This window comes from Strix aluco, chromosome 18 (genome assembly GCF_031877795.1).
Source record: "Strix aluco isolate bStrAlu1 chromosome 18, bStrAlu1.hap1, whole genome shotgun sequence".
Classification (NCBI taxonomy): Eukaryota; Metazoa; Chordata; class Aves; order Strigiformes; family Strigidae; genus Strix; species Strix aluco.
Window position 1 is genome coordinate 9,909,493 of NC_133948.1, and position 24,838 is coordinate 9,934,330.

General features: G+C 41.2%; 2 protein-coding genes across 3 annotated transcripts in view; both read left to right on the forward strand.

The window, feature by feature from the left end:
* Positions 1-4,414, forward strand: part of HIRA (histone cell cycle regulator) — a 39,270-nt gene extending 34,856 nt beyond the window's left edge. For both annotated transcript variants that reach the window (XM_074843994.1, XM_074843995.1), the window contains 3 exons: positions 675-838; positions 2,824-2,912; positions 3,494-4,414. In XM_074843994.1, the coding sequence (XP_074700095.1) occupies positions 675-838; positions 2,824-2,912; positions 3,494-3,610 (370 nt within the window). In that variant the 3' untranslated portion in view covers positions 3,611-4,414. The remainder of the gene's footprint in view (positions 1-674; positions 839-2,823; positions 2,913-3,493) is intronic.
* Positions 4,415-6,765: 2,351 nt separating this feature from the next.
* The window catches only part of PPIL2 (peptidylprolyl isomerase like 2), a 71,371-nt gene continuing 53,298 nt past the window's right edge, over positions 6,766-24,838 (forward strand). The window contains exons 1-6 of the mRNA XM_074843996.1: positions 6,766-6,903; positions 7,011-7,060; positions 7,615-7,660; positions 8,569-8,631; positions 8,794-8,845; positions 22,659-22,710. Coding sequence (XP_074700097.1) covers positions 6,872-6,903; positions 7,011-7,060; positions 7,615-7,660; positions 8,569-8,631; positions 8,794-8,845; positions 22,659-22,710 — 295 coding nt within the window. The 5' untranslated portion in view covers positions 6,766-6,871. The remainder of the gene's footprint in view (positions 6,904-7,010; positions 7,061-7,614; positions 7,661-8,568; positions 8,632-8,793; positions 8,846-22,658; positions 22,711-24,838) is intronic.

The following is a 24,838-nucleotide window of genomic DNA, read 5'->3' on the forward strand; positions in this document are numbered from 1 at the left end:
TAGATTTCCCAGGCAGATTTCTGTACTATTTCTGTCCTTCACATCTGAGTTTAAATTTTTTGGTGAGAGAAACTGTATAGAATTGTAAGATTTTTATTGCTGTTTTCTTGGGGGTGTGAGGGGAATTAATAGGAAAAATATTTGAAATCCAAGCAAACAACACTCTTTTTGAGAGAGAGAAAATACCAGACTGAAAATTAGTGTTTTTTTCAAAAAGGAAATCATTGGTTACTTTTTCCAAGTTAGTTTTCTTATGACAATACATTTATTTTCAAGAAATACTTTCAATGCTTTAGGATAACTTTACATCTTGTGTTTGTTTGTGACTTTCACCTGTGAGAGGCAAAGAAAGGTAAAGGCAGTCATCTTAATTACCTATAAACATTTAGGAGCACTTGGTCACTGATAAGCATGTGTTTTTAAAGAGAAGACAGATGAAAGGAAGAGAAAAAGAACAGGAGGCAGAAAACCCTCCGTGGACCTTGATACGTGTAAATGGTCCAGTGTGAGGGAAGTTTGCTATGAAGTGCTGCCTTTGTCATCAAAAGCTTGAACTCTGGAAGCACTAGGTGCCTCTGAAAGATAAGTGTAGAATAGCTTGTACTCTGAAAATATGTATTTCTTAAAGTAGTATCTGATTTTATGGCTAGCATGTTAATTTTTTGGTTTTGTAGTTCAGGAAGGCAAGCTGCAAGATTGTTCTCCATGCCTCATTTAGTGCAACAAGAAACAACACTTGCATACCTGGAGAACCAGATAGCAGCAGCACTTATGTTACAATCCAGTCACGAATATCGCCACTGGCTCCTTATCTATGCACGGTACCTAGTTAATGAAGGTGAGACCTGCCATGATGTGTTACTTCTTTGCAGCTCTGATGGACTTTTAAGAAACACTCTATACATGTCATGTATATGTGTGATTGCACTTAACGTTCTCCTTTTAGCACTTGGCTTCTGGACTCAGTGTTTACTTAAAACCAAAACAAACTGCTGAAGTGCATTTGCTTCCTGTAGTGCTCAGTACTCAGGAATCCTATTTTGACACACTGAACAGATCATGGTCTGGGGAAACAGTGCCATCTGCGGACTTCAGTAATAGGAATTGCATTGTAAAAAAGTCCAGTGATGTGTCAGGCGTATCATATGTATTATGTGGCAGCAACTACAGATGTTTCAGAAGAACCAGCAGCACCTTGTAAAATACGTAATATTCCTCAGCCAGATGATGATTGCTGCCTGATGTGAAACAGAAGGGTTGCTCAGTCTCTGACACTTTGTACCACAGCACATTAAACTACAGGGGATTTGCTTGTGTTACTTGCACTTTATACTTCTTTTACGTTCTAAAATTTCACCAGCCTGTATTGATGAGCTCCACAGGTTAAATTCTGTGAGGAAAGAAACCCACAAGAAAGGGTGCTTGTGTCTATTTTATATTTGATAACACTATATCTCTATGCTATTATGTTAAACAAGGTTAATCAACTGACTTTATGCTTCTTGGATTCTAAAGATCTCTGTTGTATCTCTGCTTGTCTGCATTCCAAACTTAGTAGTTCTCATTGTATTAATTCAGCCTTATTCCTCACCATGCATGATTATTTTACACAGAGGGAAGGGAAATGGTTTGTGTTAGGCCACCGAATAGGTGTTGTCAGAATTAAAATTGAGCTCATTAATACTTGCCTTTTGACCCCTACCTTTTTTAACAAGAGAGCTTGGTGAACTTCATATGATTCTTTCTGTCCTTCCCCAGTGGAAATTAAAATGTTCATCTTGGGTCATATGTTAAAGAGTTATAATTTTAAAAGTCTTCACTAATTGAGAACCTCTCTATTGTGTGTGCAGGGTTCATCTTGTACTGCACAAATGTCACTGCCTCGCGTGTGTGTATACACTGGATGTCACTGCAAATTCTGCTTTGCCATACGTGCATTATTGACCCTTTATTCCTATCATGATTTCAATGTTTAGTGAATTCTAGTCCATCAAAATATTCAATCTATCGTGCCTTGATTGGCAAGTTACTCTTGAACAGATGACTTTGTACTTGCAAGAGAATTCCCCCCTCTCATATTTGAGTGGATAAAGCCGGCCTGGAAACTGTGTGTGGTTTTATTAAAGGTTTTGTTTTACTTTTTTTTTTTTTAACTCGTGCATATTAATGGATCCATTTTAATTTTGTTATAAGCTCTTTTGCTAAGGGTTTGAGAGATCTCTTCTAGTTTAGTGATATTTTAATGTTTCAGAAGATGTCTGGTTGTTTTTTCATTTTTTGTTTGTTTTTTTTTTTTACTGCTGACTCCAGTTTTCCAAATTCATATATTGCTATTAAATGCAAACTAACAACTTTTCTCCTTCACTGGTTTTCATGTTGTGGCTTTCCAACTCTTGTGATCTCTCTTTTGTATTAGTTCTCTGGCTGTTGAAGACTGTCAGTTTTCCAATGTTTTGTTTTTTTAAAAGCTGGTATCTTTATGTGGCAAGAGGGGAGTAACTGAGATCAGGGCAGCTCTTAAAACAAACTGAAGTAACTACTTCAATTTTTCTCCCTATTGTAGATCATCTTTAGTAGTGTTTTTGGTTTTGAGAACTTAAAATAAAACCCTTCAGAACTCTGAAGTAAATCCTTCACAAATCATCTTACCTTTCCAAAGATTTGCTGTCAAAAGAATAATATACTACTTCAGAAATCAATGGTTTGGGCTTTATTTTATTGTAGATATTTGTAACTCTTTCTTGAATGTTGTCGGTTACATTGTGGAGAGGTTCTATATAGCGAAATGCTTATGAATGTGATTTTATTTCTGGTAATATTCAGGGTTTGAATATCGTTTGCGAGAATTATGCAAGGATTTACTGGGTCCAGTCCATTACTCAGCTGGAAGTCAGTGGGAATCAACAGTTATGGTAAGTCCTGATAATGGTTTAACAAAGAATGAGGAAGAGTTACCATGAAAATTACAGGACACGGATAGACAATAGAACTTAAAATACGGTTAAACTTAGGGGCAAAAAAGCAATCTTGTCTTATTTTTGCTGACCCTGGAACCCTTTCCATACTCTGCTCTGATCTCATAAGCAGGCTTCCTCCCATTGCACTTGTATTCATTTTGTGTGAAACTGTAGACAAATGCTTATTGCCACAGTCTCAACTCTGGTGCTGTCTTGAGTATCACGCAGATGGAGCAGAGCTGCATGTTCAGGTCTCCACATTCTTCAGACAGCTCTTTTGAAGTAGTGACATGCCAATGAAATGTCTTCCCTTCTCAGAATCACGCCTGGAGTCTGTAACTGCAGAGGCTGCACCTTCAGGAGTATATAAGTGTAAAGACAGTTTTTATTCTGGGAGTCATGTAAACAGAGTAAGAACATGAAATACAGAGATCTTTCCAGGCAGGAACAAGGGCATGAATCTTAAACAGCTCTATGGAATATATTGATGATACCAAGTAATACATTCTGAGGATGCTTTTGTGGTTTTTGTGCAGGGTTTACGAAAGAGAGAACTATTGAAAGAGCTTCTTCCTGTTATTGGACAGAACCTCCGCTTCCAGAGGCTTTTCACAGAATATCAAGAGCAGCTAGACATCTTGAGAGACAAGTAGCATTTCCCCAGATTTTCCCTGCGGGGCCTGGTCCGAGAGAAACTGCTGAACAGCATTAACCAGAGACAGAAGAGGAGCGAGAGCCCGGTCAGTAGGGACACTCCTGAAGAGGGCAGTGCCGTAAGGGTCCCAGATGCTTCAGGAGTGACCTGCTTTAGTTTTTAAAGAAGCTCACCAGTGGATTCGTGAAAATGATGAGTGGATGAGCTAGACCGTTTCCAAAGTGAAACTTAACCATCGAAGCTGTGGCCTCTGTTTCCATGGAAAGTCGTGGATATGTACTTCAGGGGGGTCCTTTTGGATCTGGATCTCATTTTAATATCAAAACTAGCTGAGAACTGTTTGTGGGGTTTCTTGGATGTCCTGTGAAAAGCACAGTACTTCAGAGTACACTGAACAGCATATTTAACCCTGTTTAGGGTTTTTGCCTGAGGATTTATTGAGGCTCAACACTATATTAAATTAGATGAATGAGCCACGTAAAAAGAAATTTCATAAATATTAAGGTATTATGCAGCCAATAGACTCTTTCCTGTGAATATAATAATAATAATAATAAGAGGCTGTTCTAACACATGGACTATTTTTGTACTAGAATTTGCTAACTTGTAATATGGAATTTTATTTGGCCGATAATCAGGCTATCTCTACGAAGTCATCTTGTAGGAAATGGAACTCTAATTACAAAAGCTATGTTTCAAAATAATTCTACCAAATTAACATGTCATCATCTGGTTTTTAATTTTTAAATGTTTGTAAAAGGCATTTTGGGGGGAGGGGGAGGGACACAATGGGGGTGGCTCTTTTTGTAAGTACAAAAATAAATGAACATTGCATTGGTTTAAAAAACAAAAAGCAAAACCATGGTCTTGAATTATTACAAAGGGCACAGGAATCTCCAGAAATGTCAATGCAGGCTGAATCATGTTAACATGTCTAGAAATAAATACCGTCTGGGTCATCTTTCTTCTGAAAGCATGATCAGACAAGTACGTGTGATCTGCCTAGAGCAGCTACAACATTTTCTCTTGAAGCCACATCTCAGCAGAAGGAGCAGGAGCTGTGTGGGAATACCCATTATCTCAGGCAACACAAAGCAAAATGGGCTCCCCGACCACTGCCGAAAGTGGTCAGCGCTGCAGCAAGAAACGAGCTTTGTGCAGTTATGGCCATGCTCCTTTGTGTGGCGTTTTGTAATAACAACATAGCACTGGTGCCCTGGCAGCAGTTCACCTGTGGAGTGGTTTTGGAATTGCACTGAAACCAAATCAATCGACTTGTTTTCCTCCCCAAAGAATGCTTGGTGCTGCAAAGGAAGCAAGTGTGTGTGTTGGTTCTTTCCAGGACCTACTACTCAGGTGTGCCTCAATTTATTGCCTTACTTCAAGATGGTTTTGCGTAAGTATTGAAATGTATTTAAACTCTCATAAAAGGGCAGTTTCTACCCTAAACTTCTAGCAGAAACAAACAATATCCTTCATCCTTAGCCAGGACAACGACTAGCTGTCCTATTGTGGACTTTGGCTGAAGAGGACTGACGCTCTTCAGAGAGGCATTCCTGCAGTTACATGGTTGTCAGGATCCTAGAGAGGGATGTATTCTTTAACCCTCTAAATGTGGGGGTTTGTTGCTTCCCGTATTCAATCACCAGACCCGACGGACACCAGATTACTTCTTTGTACAACAGTCTCATCTGCACACTGGCTGAAGTGTCTTGAAGAGCAATAAAAATGTGACTTAGCAGCTATTCTTCAGTATGGCATCAGTGAGTTTTCAACAAGCAGCGGGAAATGTAGCAGCAGCACGGCTGTACCTGATGGGGAAAATGAAGGTGATAAGGAGAGCCACCCAACTTCCCTGACCTCTAGTCCAAAAAGTTTAATAGTACTGTGACAACCTGTCATGGTAGTGCTATGAATGATTCATATGCTACTGCCAATTAGTCTACACTCATGGGAACAGGCGTTACATTCCTCAGAGAATAGAATCATAGAATCACAGAAAGTTTGGGTTGGAAGGGACCTTTAAAGGTCATCTAGTCCAAACCCCTGCAATGAGCAGGGACCTCTACAACTCCCGTCAGGTTGCACTCGTGTACGCAGGCAAGCAACCCACAGAAATGATTAAAAGAGGAGACAGATGCCATGTCCTGGGGAAAAGGTGGGTCTGGTCAAAGGCTGGTACAGTCAGTGGGAGTCTGGCTGTCAGCTTCCATGGATTTTGACTCTTAACCATTCCGTGTAGGCAGCTGCAAGGTTGATGGTTTAATGAAGAAAGAACAAACAAGCATGGATAGTTTTGGAGGTGTTTGATAAAGTGCTGAGACAAGTGGCTGTTTCCTCCTGCTAAAGGCAAGATGTTTGGATTTGGGCCATTCTCTGTTCAGCCTTGTGCTGTCATACCACCATTGTAATGAATGCTGTTTAATAGGATTTAGAGGTAACTAGCTAAGGGAAAGTAAGTTCTTTGTCATTAAGTCTTCAAAGAGATGCTGAAATACTTTTTATGAAGACCTGTCTCCATATTAACACTATGTAAGTTTTTCTATCCGCTTTTTCTTGGGAGGTTCTGTCACTGCCTGGCAGACCAGGAATATTACAAGTTTAAATTCCACGCAACAAAATACATTTAAATGAAGACGAACATTTTTCTTAAATTGCATATTTTAGCATTTTCTGCTTACAGTCACCACCTTTTTTCAGACAAGGGCTATGAAAACTCTGTTTAAGGCTGTATTGCATCATCAAAAGGAAGCCTGCAGCCAAACCAGCAAGGAACGCTTTCAGTGCGGGAGCACGGGCAGCGTTTGAACCGAGGAGCGTTTATCAGTTAACGGTTCGGACGGAGGAATGGGGGATGTCACTGAGGGGAGCTGACGTTCTCGCTAGGCAACCTGGGCAGAAAACACCCACCAGAAGCCCCTCAGGGCTTCCCCGGCGACCCCTGACGCCGGTGAGGGACGACCCGACCGGAGCCGCAGCAAAAGCTGAAATAAAATTAGATTTAGCAGGGCGCCAAGCCCCGGGGCACAGCCTCCTCCTCAGCCAGCCGAAAGGCCGCGCAGCCCTTCCCGCGCTTCCCGCCGCGCTCGGGCCGGCCCGGCCCCGGAACGCCGCCCGCCGCCCGTGTTTCCGCGGCGCGGCCTTTCGCCGCCGCACCCGCCCCGGAAGGGCGCCGCGGCCGCCGCCGTCCGGGTGCAGGCGGCTCGGTGGGGCAGGGGAGCCGCGTCCCTGAGGGGGGCCGCCGCGCTGAGCCGCCGCCATGGGGAAGAGGCAGCACCAGAAGGACAAGATGTGAGCGGGGAGCGGGCCCGGCGGGGCGGGGGGGCCGCGGGGACACGCGGGGCGGGGGTGGGTGCGTGCGCTGTGGCTGCCCGCGAGTGACCCCGCTGTCTCGGCAGGTACATCACGTGCGCGGAGTACACGCAGTTCTACGGGGGCAAGAAAGCAGGTAAAGGGGTGAAGGGTCGTCCGCCCGCCCCCCGTCCCACCCCCGTCCCCCCCCTTTCCCTTCGGTGGGGCGGCTGCTGAAGCGACCCCCTCGAGCTGAGCATCCTTCCGGACCGGCCCCGAACCGCTGCGCTCTGCGGCCGCGGCTCCCGCAGCCGGTTTGCGAGGAAACGGCAGAAATTCGGGGCGTAACGCCCAGATGAGCTGTCCCTGCCCTCCACGAGCCCTGTGCCCGCGGGTAGGGCAGAGCTCGAAGGTAGTTACAGTGTTAATCACCAAATTAAAACTCGGTGCTGTCAGCCTGTCAGCTCTGCTTTGATTTTTTTCCGATTGTGTAACTTTACTTGAGGAGTCTCTTCTCTGTGGGAGAAATCAGATTTTAGTTACAGTTTTGCAAGGTTTAGCCCTTGTCATCAGTAAATTGCCACCATGTATATAGCAGAATTTAACTTTCAAATGTTTCTTTGTTACCCATGGTTACCTATGGTTACCTTTGGTACCTAGGTATTTACAATATACTTATTAAAATTATGTTGTGTTTTTTTCCATAAACAGACCTTCCACGAACTAATTTTAGACGTTTATCATTTGATCACTGCAGGTAAGACAGCAAGTCTACACTATTATTATTAAATGATGCATCTTTTTATCAGGATGTTGATGTTGAACTATTACTGAAGCCACGTTCTTCTGAGGTAGTTACTTTCATTGACTTGTGCCTGCTGCAATAGTAAGGCAGCAGGAAAACATTCAGTAAGAACTGAAACAATATCTGTACTTTCCATGATTAGTGTCTGCAGAGATTGGAGCTGATGGCTAAAGGAATACACAAGTGATAAAATAATTCAGAGCAATATCATGTACGTTCCAGTCTTTCAGATCTGTGTAATCAGGGTTTGAATCTACTTTTCCCTGCTCAGAATATGCTTGGTCAATCACTAATCTTTCTGAGGCAGTGATTAGGTAGATTGAAGGAATATTTATGCTACTTTTTGTGTTTAGGGTTTACTGCTTGAAGTGTGGAGTGAAGGATGGGCGTTAGTAGAGGTGGGTTAGAAATCCACATGTAAATTGAAGGTTACCATCCACATCTACGAACTACTGCTGCTTGGCTAAAAGCTGGCTGGATTATGGAAGCATCCCTAACAGGGGATGCTGAATGTGATTGCCAGTTACTCCCTAGCCCATTTCAGTGCAAAGACAGTGCGTGTTTCTGCTTTAACTGTCTTTTGTGCTGGCGGGGCCCAACATGGCAATGGAAGCGGGCTGGGGAGTATTACAGCATCCTGTGGCTGTCAGCTACATGTTACTGAACTGCACCAGTTCCTTTCAAGGATTCTGTTATTAGCCTAGTTTATGTAGAATCAGGTAGTGGATATTGGCAGCCAGTCAGTATTTTCAATCGTTTAAGCCTTGCTTTAATGTGCAAGTGAATCAGAAAATGTTATTTGCTTATGTCATCATGATTTCCAGCTGATTTTGCTAAGAAGAACATGTACTTTTTTCTAGTTTGTCTCTGCAGCCGTTTGAATACCCAGTTTGCACACCAGATGGGACAGTCTTTGACATAGTGTAAGTTACTGTCTGTTCTTAGCTTTATTTTTGTGTTGCTGAACTGGTTACAGCTGTGTAATCATCATTTGGTCTTAGCAAGTTGGCAAAAATAATCATGCCCATTAGTAGAGGTTTCTGATGGTGCTTGTCACTTATTACTTTATCCCTTTTTTTTTTCAGGAGCATTGTTCCTTGGATAAAGAAATACGGAACCAATCCAATCACAGGAGAAGTAAGTAACAATGGGTATATTCACATGATGTCTTTGCTTTCCTTATGTTCAGTTTCCTATTTAATGTGTGGGAGAAACAAAAATGCCTTAATGAAAGAAAAAGAGGTTGAATGAGAGTGCTATTTTGAAGTATGACATTTGTGAGAACAGCTTTGCTGAAATCAGTGTGGAGATTTACTAGGGATCTCTTTTTAGCCAGAAAAAAAAAGGACTTCTGGATTTGAGACCTGATATCCCCTCACTGTCATCCTGCTAATGATCTTTGTAGTAGAAAATAATTGGCCTTGGACTCTGTGTGTGGAAGAAAGAGGAGAGCATTATATTTATTTTTTTTTTTTTTTTTCCGCTGGATTGTAAATAGTATGACAGAGGAAATGTGCAGTTCATTTATATAAAACTCCCAGAGTATCTTTCCTGTTTTACAGGTGTGGCATAATTAAAATCTGAATAGATTACCACTTGTTACTGCTAGAGATGCCCTGGACTGGTCATTGGCAGAAAAGATTCTCTACTGCTGCCTTGTATAAGCAGAATTCTAGTCTGTACGGGGCAAGGGGCTGGCAAGCTCACCTCTCCATCTGTGATTAAACTTGCAGTTGTGTTTCCTGACCAAAAGGATATTTGGCTTTATGCAGATTAAAGAGATTAATAGATATTATGATTGGTAATCTAAAACTGCAAAATCTTTGAGTTATCTTGACAACATATTTCAGAAAGCTTCTGACCTGCCTTTGTCGTGATAGTTAGTTCACTGTAAGACTGGGATTTCACACTGTGATCGGTTCCCTAGTGGTTTTTCTCCCTCCTTTCTCTGCATAAATGATCATTTACTTTCTGTAGTAGTGTGACGTTGTGAAGCACTGGATAAACACGGGGTACTGGAAATATTTCCTTGTTGGAATTTTTTTTTTTTTCTGGTGTGTTAAAAGAGAGTACACTGTTTGTGAGGGCATAGAGAAAAATTTTAAACAGAAATTGTTGCTTGAGCTACTGAAACTTGTCTTTTGCTTCAGTACGTGCAGTTACTTTCCTGAGCGTTAGGTGGCAGCCATTGCACAGGATTGTTGGTTGGTTTGCAGATGGCTTTGTGGTATGAGATTACCTTTGAAACATCTTGTGTTTGATTAAAGACTTTCCCAGCAGACAGATACGAGAAGCTAAATACAGATTCAGCATTCCAAACCCTAAACGTGAACAGGCTGTCAGAGACTCAGTATCTTCAGTTATAGCAAACTGCAGGTGTGTTTGTGCGATGGAAAGATGATTGAAGGTCTTTTTTCACACATGAAAAGGCCAATGTATTGTTGAGAAGGAATGGAATTACAGCTATTTCATTTGTTTTCGCCAGCCTCTCACCGCCTTGCTGCTCTGGGCATTGGTTGGGAGTTTTGGGGTGTTGCCAGATCAATTTTTTTTACTCGGAGCAGCTCCATGACACCTGTTCTCATTTCAGACTGTGAACCATGATGTGGTTTAAAATTACTTTGGGTAAATGCTAAGCAAGAAGCGTAATGTGTCTAGTGGTCTTGTGTAATATAGGGAAAGTGAGATTGTTCAGAATATACTTGGTGAACCAGAAATGCTCAAATGAAGTCAGCCTTTGAGATCTGTTAGCTTACCCAGACTTGTGTGCCTGTAGTTGATCTGCAGTGCACCTCCAGCTCTTTTCAACATGTGTCCCCTTTTCCTCTGTATCACTCTGTTTGGGGAGTCCTTTCTGTACAGCTCTGTCCTCCACAGGATGAAGGTGTTCCAAGACCTCTTGGAAGAAAAAGGAGATGCTTGCTCTCCAGAACAGCACACAGCCCTGCAGAATCCAGCCCTGTGGAGCTAGAAGTTGAAGAGTGGGGTTGAAGGATGTGTTGTAATTTAGCCTTTGTTTCCCAGATGGCCAGCTGTGATTTTTGGAAGGGGAGGGTAACGTTGGGCAGGAAGGGGATGGGGTTGCTGGCAGGGTAGGTGGTGGAGGAAGTCAGTGAGTTGAGCTTGTGCATCTCTAGACCATGCTGCCCCCTGTTTAATCTGTCATGGTGTGTGTACCTTCTATTACTTTGTACAGCTTGCTCATTGTGAAAACCAGAAAATGTTTGCTGTAATGAGTTGGTGACTTACAGAAACTCAAGACTCCAGGCCTGTTTAAAAGGAATTGAGCCACATTAGCTGTGAAGCCATGTTTTGTATGGTGACTTACGAGGTTCCTTTGCACACATTGATAATTTGTCATTGGTGATGAGGCTCTGGAGAATTTTTCCATTTTTTTTGTCTTGAAGTTAAAAATGTTAATGAAATCCTTTGTGGCTTGTACTTCTGATATTATGGTTTGCTACAGGCCAAACGTTTTAGAGAAGTCAATAGGCTACTTGGAAACAACATTGTTAATGGTGCACTCTTGATACTCACTAATTCTGTCTAGCTGTCTTATTTCTGAAGTGGACCCCTCAGTGGAGAATTGGAGAGCCTTGCAATCATTAATATATTTATCTTCACAGTGCTCCCAGGGGGTACGACTGTGCTAGTCTTTTATTAATTGGATGTTTGTGAACTGATATACGAGCGACTTCTCTGATTCTTCTGAATCCTAAACTATCAGACCAGCATTCCTTTTTAAAGAAATTTTGCAATGCCAAGATCGTAGTTATTCTTTGATATGTTTAAAATATTTAAAATGTCTTAGCTTTCCTTCCCTATACTTCCTCATGGTTTATGGTTTATTTTTTCCCGTTTTTCCAAGCATTCTCCTGAGGTACAGTATGGATACCAATATCCATTTAGGAGAATCACCATTGACCTTTGTCTAGAGTTTCACATGAGCTATTCCAGAAAGTAAATTTAGATTATTTTTTTTTCCCCCCCTTTTTAAGAATGCATTGGGTAGAAAATACTTCTGTTACTACACCAACAATTTTGGAAGAAACAGTGCATCTCTTGCAGCTGAACTGCAGCCTGTCAGCTCACTTACTTTTTCTGTCAGCTTTGTCAGGACACTGCCCTAGCTTATGTTTACACTAAAATTGCATAAAATAAAGAGGAAGGTCATAGTTAGCTCATTCCTTTTTACTGAGAACAGCACTTTGGCTTCTTGAGCTTGCAGATAGTTGCAAGCTTGCCAGAATGTTTCATGTAGCGACAATATGACAGCCCTGACCAGCATGCCCACACAAGTCAGCCAGCTGGGCTGAGTACCTGTTTCCAAGAAGTGAGACTGGTCAGAACGTGTCTGGTTTGTTGGAATCTCAAATATGAACAGATGATAGATCAGCGTGCCTTTTGACCGGAATTTCAAGGAAATTGTTCTTTGTTGCATGGATATGTTATATGTGGGCTGAGCTATTTTTCTCCTTTGCATTGTAATGTGTCTGATGTAAATACCTATTTTTCCACTCTGGTTCAGTGACGTTCTAACCGTGGCAGGCCAGATTATTGTGGTTGTACTTCATCCCCTTTCAAGGCTCTATAACCCTGAGCAAATATCTCTCTGCCCCTGTCTCAGAAGTAGCTACGGTCTTTGTCTTTTGTTTCCCCCTTTTCTGTGGGAATTCAGTTCTTTCAGACAGTTGAAAATCAGTTCATCTCTGGTGTTTGCTTCTAAGGCCTTGGTCCAAAGTTTTGTGACTGTTTTAGGTGCATCTACTTTTATACTCATGTAGAGGGTTCACCTATGTGAATTCTTCCTGTGCTGCTCAGAGCAAACTAAAATCTGTGTGTCTGCTGATCCTGCATAACCCAGAGAGGCAATCCTCATGTTAAGGGCCACGTGCAGCTGTGTGGTGGTTGCATATGTATGTCTCAAAGGGCAAACAGGATTCAGTTGAGTTAATGTAACTTGGGCTTAACATATGCCTAAGAGTCAGGTTAAGACACCTGAAGATGCTGTGTGGGGGATGTATGAGACTAGGAGTCACATTTCTGGTCGGAATGAGGCAGAGCACAGTTTATGTTGTGCCCTGTCTCTTGCAATATTAGGATCCAGACCTACAAGCCAGAGAGAGCTTTTTCTTAAGTGTCACAACGTCTTAACTTCTTACTAGGTTAAATAGGAACATTTTTATAAATTCTGAGGATTTTTTTTTTAGGGTTGGGGAGAGCCTTTTGCTTGGGTTGCTTCTGAAGATAACCGTAAAAAGGGGTCTGGGACATGTAAAGAAGTAGTAGAAGGCAGAGCCACTGACATGGAAAATGAGGAATAACTTTGGAGTCCTAAGGCTGAAAATCTCTGACTTTTCCTAGTAGGGCATCTGCCTTCTTGAGAGAGAGCTCTGCCCAAAGTTTTATTCTGTGTGCAAGATAAATATTTGCTATTGTTCTCCCACACTCTTAATCCTGTGTTTACCAAATAAAAATGACTTGGGGTGAGATTATGACTAATATGATCAAATAATTGCGGCAGTACAGGTGCCTGCCTCATGCAGTAAGCCTGTCTGATCCACACTTTGAAAGCACCCAGAGACGCACATCTTGAACCTGCAGTGCCCTGCAGCAATGCCAGAGCCTGTAGCGGACACCTCCCTCCAGCACTGCTTATGTAGGAATGTCAGCAGTGCCCTTCTTTTTAATCATTTGTTTGAAATAAGATTGGTAGGATGATGCTTGCCTGAGTAATTACAGGCACTTTCAAAACCAATAAATTCTTACCCTCGAAAGAAAAAATAGCAACCAAGGCTATTATTTCAAAATTCTGGAAAGTCATTCTCAAATACATTCCTTAAATACGTTTATTAGCTAATTCCTCTCCCAAATGCTGGTGGCTACTGTTACTTCATTTTCTTGTGAAAGCATGGTTTCTTTTCAATTCAACCAACTAGATTTCAGTCAGTCTCACAGAAATCAGTTGCTAGTCTTGCTGTGAGAGAAGCTTGCTGACCAGGTTAATGGAGAGGATATGGAGATTATTTTTTTACCGTCCAATATATTAAACCCACTTTAAAAATGAACAAACAACTTACAACACTTTTTTTTTTCATGCACTGAAAAAGTCTTTGGCTGTCTAAATAAGGGAAATCCTGCCTGAAAAGGATGCAGAAATTAGAGCAAAGGTGAAACTTCCTTAAACATAAAAGTGTTTTTACTGTGTATGTATTTTGAAAGCACAAATACAGAAATAGAAAGGACTGATAATTGTTTCTTCACCTGAAAAGTGAACATGATGAGGAAGAGCGCTTAGGTATTTTCTTCTTCTTTTGAAATATTCTGAATAAAAAAACTGCAGCACGTCAGGGGCGTAGGAAATATCAAGTACTGTAGGATCAGGTGTTAAAGTACAGGTTGTGTTCCAGCCAAGGCTTTATACTTCACTACAAATTGCTCCCCACCTCTACCAAATAGTCAGTGCAGGGCCCGTGTGTTTCAGGAATGGATTCCTGTAAGTGGGTTGCATGAGCTTCACACATTGTTGAGTCAGAGGTGTCAAGATCACAGACAAAACTCATCTGAGTTGAGTGGAATGGGTCTCCAGCCTGAACGGAGGAGAGAACAAGGTCAAGTTTCATGTGACCCATATTGGCTAAATCAACAGTGACTATGGCTTTTAACTCGGTTCATATGGTCTGTGTGGTAATTTACTGCAGATTGCTGCTTTAATTGTGTTATTCCAGGTGTGTTTCTAGATAATGAGCAGCAAATAATGGATATCATCAGACAAGGATCTGTGATTTGAAGGTGACCTCTTTCATGCCAGCATAGCAGTACCTGCTGTTGGAATACTTTGTCAGGAAAATGTAATAGCTGTAGATAATGTTCAATGGGATGCATTTTCAGAGTGCTTGTCTAGACCTTTCTGCAACATGGTGGTAATACTACCTTAGGATTTTGATGGTCTTCTAAAGATGGCACAGTGCAGCAGGAGTCAGATTTTCCTTGTGACTTTTTATCTTTTTCTCTTGAAAAGCTTTCTTCACTCTTTGGAAAGCTCACAGTTTCCAAAGAGAGTATGCTTACTCTGAGCATTTTCATTCTTTGTCTAGATACAAAATCTTGAGAGGAGAATGCTGTGCAGCCCTTCATAGGCAGGCTATCTCAACATCATTTTTCTGTACCTGGACTGCTAGGACTATCTAATTAAGAGCAAAATAGTTTGACCAGTTGAGATATTTTTCATTATGTAGCAAAATTCAGGAGTGAGACGTACCCCGTTTTCATTGGTTTTTCTTCAACATCAGAGCACAGCACCTGAAATTCAAGTAGTCTGCTAGATTTTCTCCTTGGGGCTTTGGAAATGAGTGATCATTTAGGTGGATCAGTAACTTCAGGTATCATTTGGCTGTAGCATAACTGATGTATAAATGAGAATTTTAATTCTTCTCTAGAGAACCCCTTTCACAGACATGTCAGAAGAAGTTGGCACATCCTCAGCTTTGAAATTCGAAGTATATTTCTTAATTTATCTGATGCAAGTTAGTCCAGTCTTCAGATATTGTATAGGTTTAAATGTCAATTGCTCTCCTTTTTCCCTCTTGTTAAACTTGCCATATTTTTTCCTGTACATTTGAAGTGAAGGAGGGGAGGTTTTTTCTTGTTTATTTGTAAGAAAAGTTTCAGTGGGGGGTGGGAATACAGTTTTGTTCTGGATGAGTAATAGCTTATTACAGAGCAGAGAACAAAGCTTACAGAAATAAAACCAAGGGAAGCTTTGTTGTTGAAAAATGATTCAGACAAATCCAGCTTAGTTGGTTTTCATGTGTTGCAGAAGGAAGGGTGAAATGATCAGGAACAGAAAACTGGAAGACTCTCAGAGGTCTTCGGGTCTCTTGCAGTCTGCTTTGCAAACTGCATGCTCTGTCTTGAACTGGTGTTTGCTTTCTTCCTGCTATGACTGCCGAGAGGTTCTTCTGATGGCTTTTCATCTGATATCTTCTGTAAATTTTGGGTTTGACCAGCTTAGTCTCGTTTGTATTTGTGCCAAAACTGTGCTTCTCTCTGTTAGTGTTTACAGCTGTGTATTTGGTACAGAGGAATTTAATGCTTTCTTGACATTTTCTTGTTGAGACTTGTATTTTCCTGTCAGATGTTTTTCTTGCCTTTAAGTTCTCTATACCCTAAATGGTCACAGTTGTCCTTCTCTGCATCTGTTTAATTTTAATTTATCTTCTTTGACCAGAGTTAATCTTTATCATACACAGTAAATGCTGGGTGAATGCCTGGTACAGTGGTGGGAATATTTTCTAATCTCTTCCTGAAATACTTTGATAAATTGCACATGATAGCGTAAGACACAAAGCAGTTTCAATGTATGTGTTGAGACGTGAAGGGTGCTTTCAGAATATGATAATTTGTTGCATTTTCTCTTGATAGCTTGGGTCGTTTCAGAAGCGGGTACTTATTTATAAACAAGAGTTATCCAGGACGAGGATTGGTTCTTCCTTTTCTCTTTTTTTTTTGTTTTGTTTCCAGCTGAATGTTGCTGCCCGTGTCTCTGTGGCCTATGGCAGTCTTTCAGGCATGGGTGGTTACAGCCATCATCATTAGGCATCTCTCTCCAGGTGCATTTTTGTCTGGGGGCAGCAGACACAGGCTGCTGCTCAAATGCCTACAATCCACTTTGAATGAGATAAACTCTTCAATATGCAGTAACTGAACCATGTCATCTTACCTCATTTGCTTCAGAAATTATTAGCTTTTAGTTAACAGTTTAAATGAGTTAATATTTGACTAGTGACCATAAATTTTTAAGGCCCCTGGATAGAAACATGTGAGGACATGATTTCTGCCCAGAGGAATGAGCAGAAAGTCGTGTGTCATAACTAGAAATGGTCATAAAACACAGGGGAGTCAGGGGGATGAAGGTCTCGGTGGGACTGATGACCTGGAAGATGACTCCTTTTTTGTGGGGTTTTCCGAAACTTTCACACTCTACTTTGTTACTGATGAACACATGGATAGTTGGTTGTTTCTCTTCTGAAGTTGTATCTGTTTTACAGTAGTGCACCCAGCACCACTAAGAGTTAGCCTTTATCTGGGAGATTTATTTTTCAATGCCCTGTATCTTTGGGAAACAGTGAGGGTGAAGAAGGTGAGATTTGCCTAGACTTACTGTTCAAGTGCTTTATCAAAAGGAGACATTTAAAACCCTCCAGTGTCATGAGTCACTGGCCAAGCTGCTGTGCCTCCTTCATACCTTGCTGATGGGGATTGTGGTGGTGATGGGCAGTGTCTTACCCAGTAAGCCAGCTCTGGACACAGCCAGGTAAATGTGTCTAGCATTATTCCTAATGCATTATTTCCCTTACAGCAAAAAAGTATTTACATCTAGATTTTACAGACTGAACAGATGGTCCCTTTTTTTCCTTTTCCATGTTTTGGTGGATGTGTGCACATTGGATGGGGTTTTGTGATTGTGACACTTGAAAAACTAGCAGCTGTGAAACGCTCTAGCCTTAAATGAGATGCAGCATGAGGTTTCCCACAGATCCTTACTTGCCTATTTTTCACTAAAATTGGAGACTAGCTTTTTGATGCTTCTGCAAAGCTTTATTTTCCATGAACCATGTTGTATTTGGCTGTGGGTCTCTGGATTGAGAGACTTCTGACTGCATTAAGACTGCAGCTTTAATCTTGCACATGAAACTACACCTCTTTTTCTCATAGTAATTTCTGTTAATGTGCTCTTTGATAGAGCAACATTATTGCTAATATCTGTGAGCCATGTGTGTTTTCAAGCATATCTTTATGATTCTCTGGATAAGGCTTTGGTGCCCATATGGTGTCAGTTTAATTAAAATTTAAATACGGAAATACAGTGGTCTGGAAGTGGCTAATGAAGGATCTTTTGTGTCCATTTCCATACCAGTTCGGTAGTAGATGAAAGCTGCAGTTAAGCAGCAGCTTCATCCAAGAATGTGAATTGAGGGTATCTTTTTAGCATTTGGTAGACAGTTGTCCATGTGATAAATATCTACCATTTTTGCCGTTGAACTGAACATAGAAACAATAGCTTGAATCATGAGACTATTCTGGCCTCTTGGCTGCTGACCCCAAATTTTTCATGAAATATTAAACTACATGAAGATGGCTTATCTTGTTAAAACAGTGCTGCTGTTTCCAAACATATTCCTATAATATGTAGACTTGTTGAGGGTTTCCAGTGCCTTTTATCATCATTAAATCCATTTACAAAATCTGAAATAAGTAACATTATACATGGAGTTATTTCAGCACTATTCATTCAATTCATATCCCCATATTTCTTGAAGGTTTTATACCAGGGCAAATTATATGATGGCTTCTTAAAATGTGAAGTTGTATGCAAAGAGTAACAGGTCTCATCTTTAAAGGAACCGAAGAATTTAATACAAAATTCATTTGCTGCTATTAAGCTAAATTGAGTACTTGGTAGGCAACACTGTGTTTTAATATTAGTATTTGGTTTGGCTCTCTCTTCTATTTGAGGTAACTCTGTGTTTCTTGTTTTGGTGGGATGAGAACCTACCAGATGGCCACGCCAGCACTGGGTAATTTTGTCCTTGTGTGGTCAACCAATTCAGATGTGACACGTTAATTTTTCCCCATCATAGCTTCACTGGATTATTGTGTGTTTCTGCCAGAGGCCATTCAGAAGGGTGTCCGATCCCCAAGTGTTGAACATTTTAACACTAACTCAATTGCTGTTGATAGAGTGGGAGAGTCTGTATTTAAAATAGAACTTTTGCCCCGTGACACCAACTCTACTCATGTGGGGAGGGAATCAAATGAGCCCATTTTGATTGCTTTTCAGGCTGGTGCATATCCAAGAGGGTCAGAACCTCATTAACAAGAAGAACGTGCAGCCACAGACCAAAGAGATTCAGAGAGTGTAACTAATTGATGCATGGGGATTGTAGGTCGTATCTTCGTGAGACACACAGCAATGACAGAGAATGATTTAATTCGAAACAATCGGCATGCTTCATCCACAAGCTGCCACAGTGCCCCACTAACCTACGCAGCGTAATAACTTCTGCTTTGGGTATCAATAAAGGATGCTGCCCTTTGGGATCCCGCAGGAACGAGTGCTGTCAGCTGACAGATGAGACCGCGCAGGGCAGAGGGGTTTCTTGCTGCTGCAAGAAAGTAGGTCATGGCCAAAAGTAGCCTTGGCTGCCTTTGTGGAAGTGTGCCTGCGAGAGAGGAGTCAGCTGAGAAAAGAGCTTGCACAGTTTTTGCATTTGTTTTTTTAGCCCTTCCTTGCTGTGGAGCAGCTGGCACTACATGCCGTGAAATGTGCCTGCTTTCCAGTATTCTTGTATAAAATATTTTTAGAAGTGAATATGCAGCTCTTATTTCTGCTTAGGGGAAGTGGCAGATGCTTGTGGCCTTTCATTTTTGTTAAGAATTTAGAATTTTAATTAGATCAAGTGTTTTTAATAAACATTGGTTTTTCCTTGCTTTTGTTACTGGAGATTGGCTGAAACTGGATGGTAGCTGTGTGTCAGGGAAACTCGGGTTGTAAATAGTTTTGAACTTGAGCTGTGTATGCAATATTTGATCTCTTATTAATAATAAGAAATACATGAAAACAAGTGCTTTAACTCATTTTAGGACTCATTCACTCCTGCTGTCTTTTCCTGTGAAGATTGGCGCCTGTTTGTGGCATAATGGTCATTTCCATGGCAACAAACTGTGTGATGGTGCTTGGAAAGCTTTGACTTTTAGTGGAGAATAAATAAAAGCAGATTCACCCACACACAAGATAACCCTGTTTTCATGTGAAATTAAGAACTTGAGAGGGGAAAAAAATATGATACAGGTTTCCTATATCATGTTCTTTCATAGTTTCCTGTGTAATGTGTAGGTCTTTCAGAACTGGACCTACTGGGAGTCCTCGCATGCGGGCTGGACTCCCGCCTCTGTGGCTGCTCCGTGTGCAGTTGTCTGTTCCTGCAGCCTGGTCTCGGGCACTGAGCTGCCTTTGCAGGCTATGGCAATCCCTTGTAGCAGACCATCACCTGGTTTTGCTGTTCCAGTGCTCCAAAGATCTCCTTTGACAAAACCCTAAATCCCCCTCTTGTCTTGCCATGCATTAAGACATGTCAATCAACTTCTCTAAATATTTTTGAGGTGTTGTCCTAATTATGTTACCCCCACATATTTTCTCATATACAGCTCTTGGTCCATTCCCGTCCCTTTTCATAAATACATTGCACAAACGTCCTTTATCAGTAGTGGGAAGTTCCCTTGTGATACGGCATGAGAGTGCTTGGGCACAAAGCTGTTGCCAGCTGAGCCGAAGCGCAGAGCTGCTCCAAAGGGTGTGAGCTGACATGCCAAAGTCACTTCTTCAACACGAGTTTGATAGGAAGCCAGTATGTGGCAATAAAAGTTTATGATGTTCATACAGCACTTCAGTATAGAGTTCTCGTCCTGGAATAAGGCTTCAGGCAGCGCGTGTATTTCAACTCCTGTATGAAAATCACTATTTTTTTATTCACTGTTGACATATGAGACTGTATGAGTGCTGGTCTCAGTGGGAAGCAGATGCCAGCACGAGTAGCTGAGGCACCATGTTACTACTGATGCTGAAAACTAACATTTTTCCATATTATGGAAAGATGTGACCTGAAATCCCATACTATTTCCCTGGATATGAAGTAAGAGTCCGAGGACTTGGCAGCACCTCTAACAATATATCATAGGTTGACAGATGAAAGAGTGTACTGCAGCTTTTGCTACCTTTAAAGTCTGTACAGCAGTTTAGTCTGTCTTTTCCACTAAATTTCTGTCAAGGTATAAATTTGAATCTTCAGTCATGCTAAACTGTTTCTTAGGGAACTGTTTCCATTTTTGTTTAAAGATGATCTGCTCATATGTTTTGGGAATAGCTCAAGTCTGCCAGGAAGATAATTGAAAGGCCTTCCTTCAAATTATTAATGTTTCCAGTGGTTGTATTTCTAAAGAAGCTTTTTCTAGAACATAACTTTTAGGCTGTTGCACATGTGCACAGATGGGTGCTGCTTTCTGTTAATAAGTTGTTTAGGTTGAACAGATCTGTCCAGGATCATATGTTCATTTTGGCAACTCTACTGTTCCCCTACTTCTTTGACAATTTTGTTCTTGTAAGAAGATAAATAAATGAATAAAGCTCTGTATTCACTTAGTCATTTCAGAAGCTGCCATTCCCTTTGCTGTCTTTCTTTATACCCCAGCAGTGTGCAGGTGTTAGGGGTTTAGGGGTTTTTTTGAGAATCCACTTAAGGAAAACCAGTGTCACTAGTCTTCCATTGCCTACATATATAACCCAACTGTTAACCTAACTACATATAACCTAACCTGGCCTCTGGTTTTTTTCTTCCCATCTTATTGCTACTAGCCATCATTGCTCTTCTTGCTAATAAATTAGAGAGATGGTTACCTTTCTGGCAGCAAAAGAGCCTGCCAGTTGGCTGAAAAGAATTTGAGAAGTGCCTTCCTGTAAATGAATGAGTCCAGCTGTCATAACGTGTACTCTCTGAACCAAGAATATGAATTTTGATTAGGCAGAAAAGCCCACTGACTTAAGTTTCACATGATTTTGTTATTGCTCTTTGCCATAATGATTGAACTAGCAGCATCAGCACTGCAGCTGGCAGATCTCCGCTTGTAGCTGTTTATAAAGAGCTGTCTGGGTTATAAAAACCTCCCTAATCGGCTCAGGTGTGTGTTTTGAGAAGAGAACCGATTGTTTCTTTTAAAAGGCCTGTGCTGTGTGTGCTTTTAACAATCAATTTTTCAGTGAAACTGTCCCTGACAGTTGATACAATCAAAGGGTCTGTTGTTTTTTTCTCTCTCTCTGATCCTGACTCAGCCTTACAGCCTGCTGGGCTGGACTTTGTCTCCAACTGGGTGCCCCAGTTGAGCGCTACCTGACCGTCCCCAGTGGGCTGTGCTGGTGGGGTGACCCCAGATGTGGTATGCCCTGTCGTGCCAGCGATGTGCCCAAATCACATACTGACCCTGTGAAATGACTGGCATACGTGGGCCTGCCCTGTCACGTTACTGAAGGCTCACTGTTACTTTGAGTGTGCTTGCAGCTTTCATGTCTTAGGGAAGGCTGTGGGGAGGGAGCAGCCTGATCATCCAGAAGTGTTTGGCAGCCCAATAGCTCTTCCCTCCCCATGGCAGAAAGCCCCTCAAGAGAGAGGGCAGCAGAAAAATGCTGTAGACATGGGAGCGTGGGAGAGCAGGAGCTAGCTTAGTTTGTGGTGTCCTCTCTGGCGTCTGAGAACATTACCCGTCTTGGGGTTGGGGTATTGGGTTGTCATCTCGGTTCCCTCTTCCCTGGAATTCCTACCTGGGGATTAAGCAGCTGAAGATCCCTCCTGGGACTCCCTTCATGACCCCAAGCGCCTCTCCAGAGAATTTGTGCCTCCTTTTCTCTTCTTTATTGCTAGTTACCATGTGGTCTCTGCTACACATTTCCTGAAGTAAAAGAAAAATTACAGTTTTTTCAGAAAAGGTAGCGAGCTTGATTGCCAGAATGGTTTGCTGGCTTTATGACTTTCATCAGAGGTCCCTTCTGAATTGTCACTTCTGATCAGCAGCAGTGATCTTTGCCTCTTAGCTTTTCATGCAAACTCCCCTTTCAGTTTGTGCTAAGAAGGTTGTGCAACTTCTCGAGTTTATTCACTCTGCTTAGCAGTGTACTGTGACAAACTATAACACTGTAAATAAACGTATTTCAGTTCTCAGGCTCTTTCTGTGGGCTGTCTGTGACTTAAATTCCCAGGGTTCTGATGATTCAGACAACTTGCAATATATTATTAATAAATTATGTACTATTAAAATCCTAACACTGATGTTAGTTTCCTTTTATTTCCATGGTTAGACTCTGTTGTGATTAATTTTTTTAATGCTTCATTTTCTTTAGAAACTAGATGCCAAATCACTTATAAAGCTGAATTTTGCTAAAAACAGTGAAGGTAAGTGCAGTAATTTTCTGTGGTTTGTTTTTTTTTTTCCCCCCTTAACGAGTGCTTTAATAAATCCTGGTTTGTCTTACTCATGCTAAAGTTACATAGTTTGTGTTCTCTATCATGGTTTTTATTTTTTGAGTAGAGTAACTGCTTCTTATGAGTGACATGTTTACCTTTAAAGTTCCATTTCTGTTTTTCTTTACACTGGGGAGCTGTAAAACATTCAGCAATTTCCCTTCACTATAGCTGCTACTGCAGTAAGGTACTGTTTACTTTCAGGAAAAATTTCAGAAAAGGCTAAATTTCTATAATATGTTATCTTTTTTTCTCACTTGCCTGTGGCAACATTTGCTGTTCTCTTGGTTTTGAGCAACTTTTTGTTTATAAAATGAATTGGACTTAAATGAACACGTGGGATTTTGGGAATAGCAGCACACAAGACAGCAGCCTCTAGTTTTATTTCTGCAGGGTTAAAGATATAAAAATCTGCCCTCTAAGAGAGGATGCTAGAAATAAAAGAGAAGAGTGGAGATAAATTCATCTTTTACAAGACAGATAATGTTTTCTTTGAAATGAGTGGCAAGGATTAGGTGGGAATAAAATTCTGGACTATCTCCTTATCTTACCAGAGTCTGTGGACTACAAGGTCTTTTCTCTAGCTGATGGATTTCTTCTGCATTTTGTGTTCCATCTGTCTCAAGATCAGGGTGTTAAAAAATGATCAATAGTCACTGGGGGCCAGGTTTTTGAAAGATACTGTAATACTGTGTTTTCCTTAAAGAAGTCCAGTTCATAATGCTGGGGTGGCGTTATGGTGGCAGCCACACGGTCTCAGAAGCCTTTTTCTCAAAAAGGTGCATGCTGTGTCATTACGTGATCAAGGGAAAATGCAACAAAAGCAGAAGAGTAAAATGTTGCATTTCTGTCTATCTGCAAACTTTTCTTTAAATCTAAACATGTAGAATGGTTGCTAAATACGTAGGATCTTCTCTGTTCACATCTGTATGGTAAAAAAGGTCTTCAGATATTGCAGTTTCTTCCATGTAATGCTCCCTCCTTAGCTGACTACCTTCTATCCAGATCAAGAAGTGTGTGCTCTCAGCAGCTCTGCTTTTGTTAGAACTGAAAACGGTGATTTTCTCCTTTTTGTGCAGCTGGAGTGAGGCCTCACCTTTTACCAGCGTGTTTCTGTAGCCCTCTGTTGGGCCATACCCTGATGCCGCTTCCAAAAATCCCTCTCTAAACTTCCTCTTGAATTTCAGTCCCTTGTGGCAATGGCTTTCCTTCAGCTCTGGTGGCATTAACAGAAACAGTCCTCAGCTTTTACTTGGGTCTGGGTGCTGAAGGTCAGAGTGCCTCCTCTGGCTGATCAGTTAACGGTAAATACTCTGTAGGGGTTTGCCTCTCCTGTGTTTGTAGGTGCTGTGAGCAGACTCTGTTCCAGTCTCCCTGCTGGTTTTGATTTTCAGATAGTAATTAGGAAAAAAAGAACCAAATAGGCCCAACCTATTTCCAAAATCTCACCCAAACCCCCGGGTCTAGCAAACTGATCAAGTATTAATAACCTGCTTCTAATTGCTTTCTGCTGAAATCATGGAGACATTTTTCTTTTCCCTTGTACATTGCCTTCCATCAGTTTGCTTGTTGTTGACATGCTTAATATTTATGCTGACCCTCCTGGGAAAATTCACAGCTTGATTAGAGCAGAAGCTGGGTTCCTTATTGAATAACGTGTTCAGATTTAATGGCATTCTGCTTGCCACATTTGAATACAAAATGCTCTCCTCTCCTAAAAGTACAACAGCTACTGTGAACTTTTTTGTAGGATGTAAGCTAAACTTTTATTTCTGGGAGCAACACTGAAAATAGAGCCATGGGCATGTTACAAAGTACAGGCTCATGCTATCAATAGAGCTTTGATTACAACAATAACAATTATACTGTGGTACTTCATAGATATCAAGCAAGTGGACAAAGTTCTGTGTTGGGGGATTGAAGGCAGTAAATTTCAAAACTGCCTTTTCATTGCTTGCTTTATAATTCTCTTAAGTGTTACTTTTTCTATTTGGCACTGAAGAATCAGAACATAGTTAAAACACCATTAAATACACACTGGTTACACTTTATATTAAAA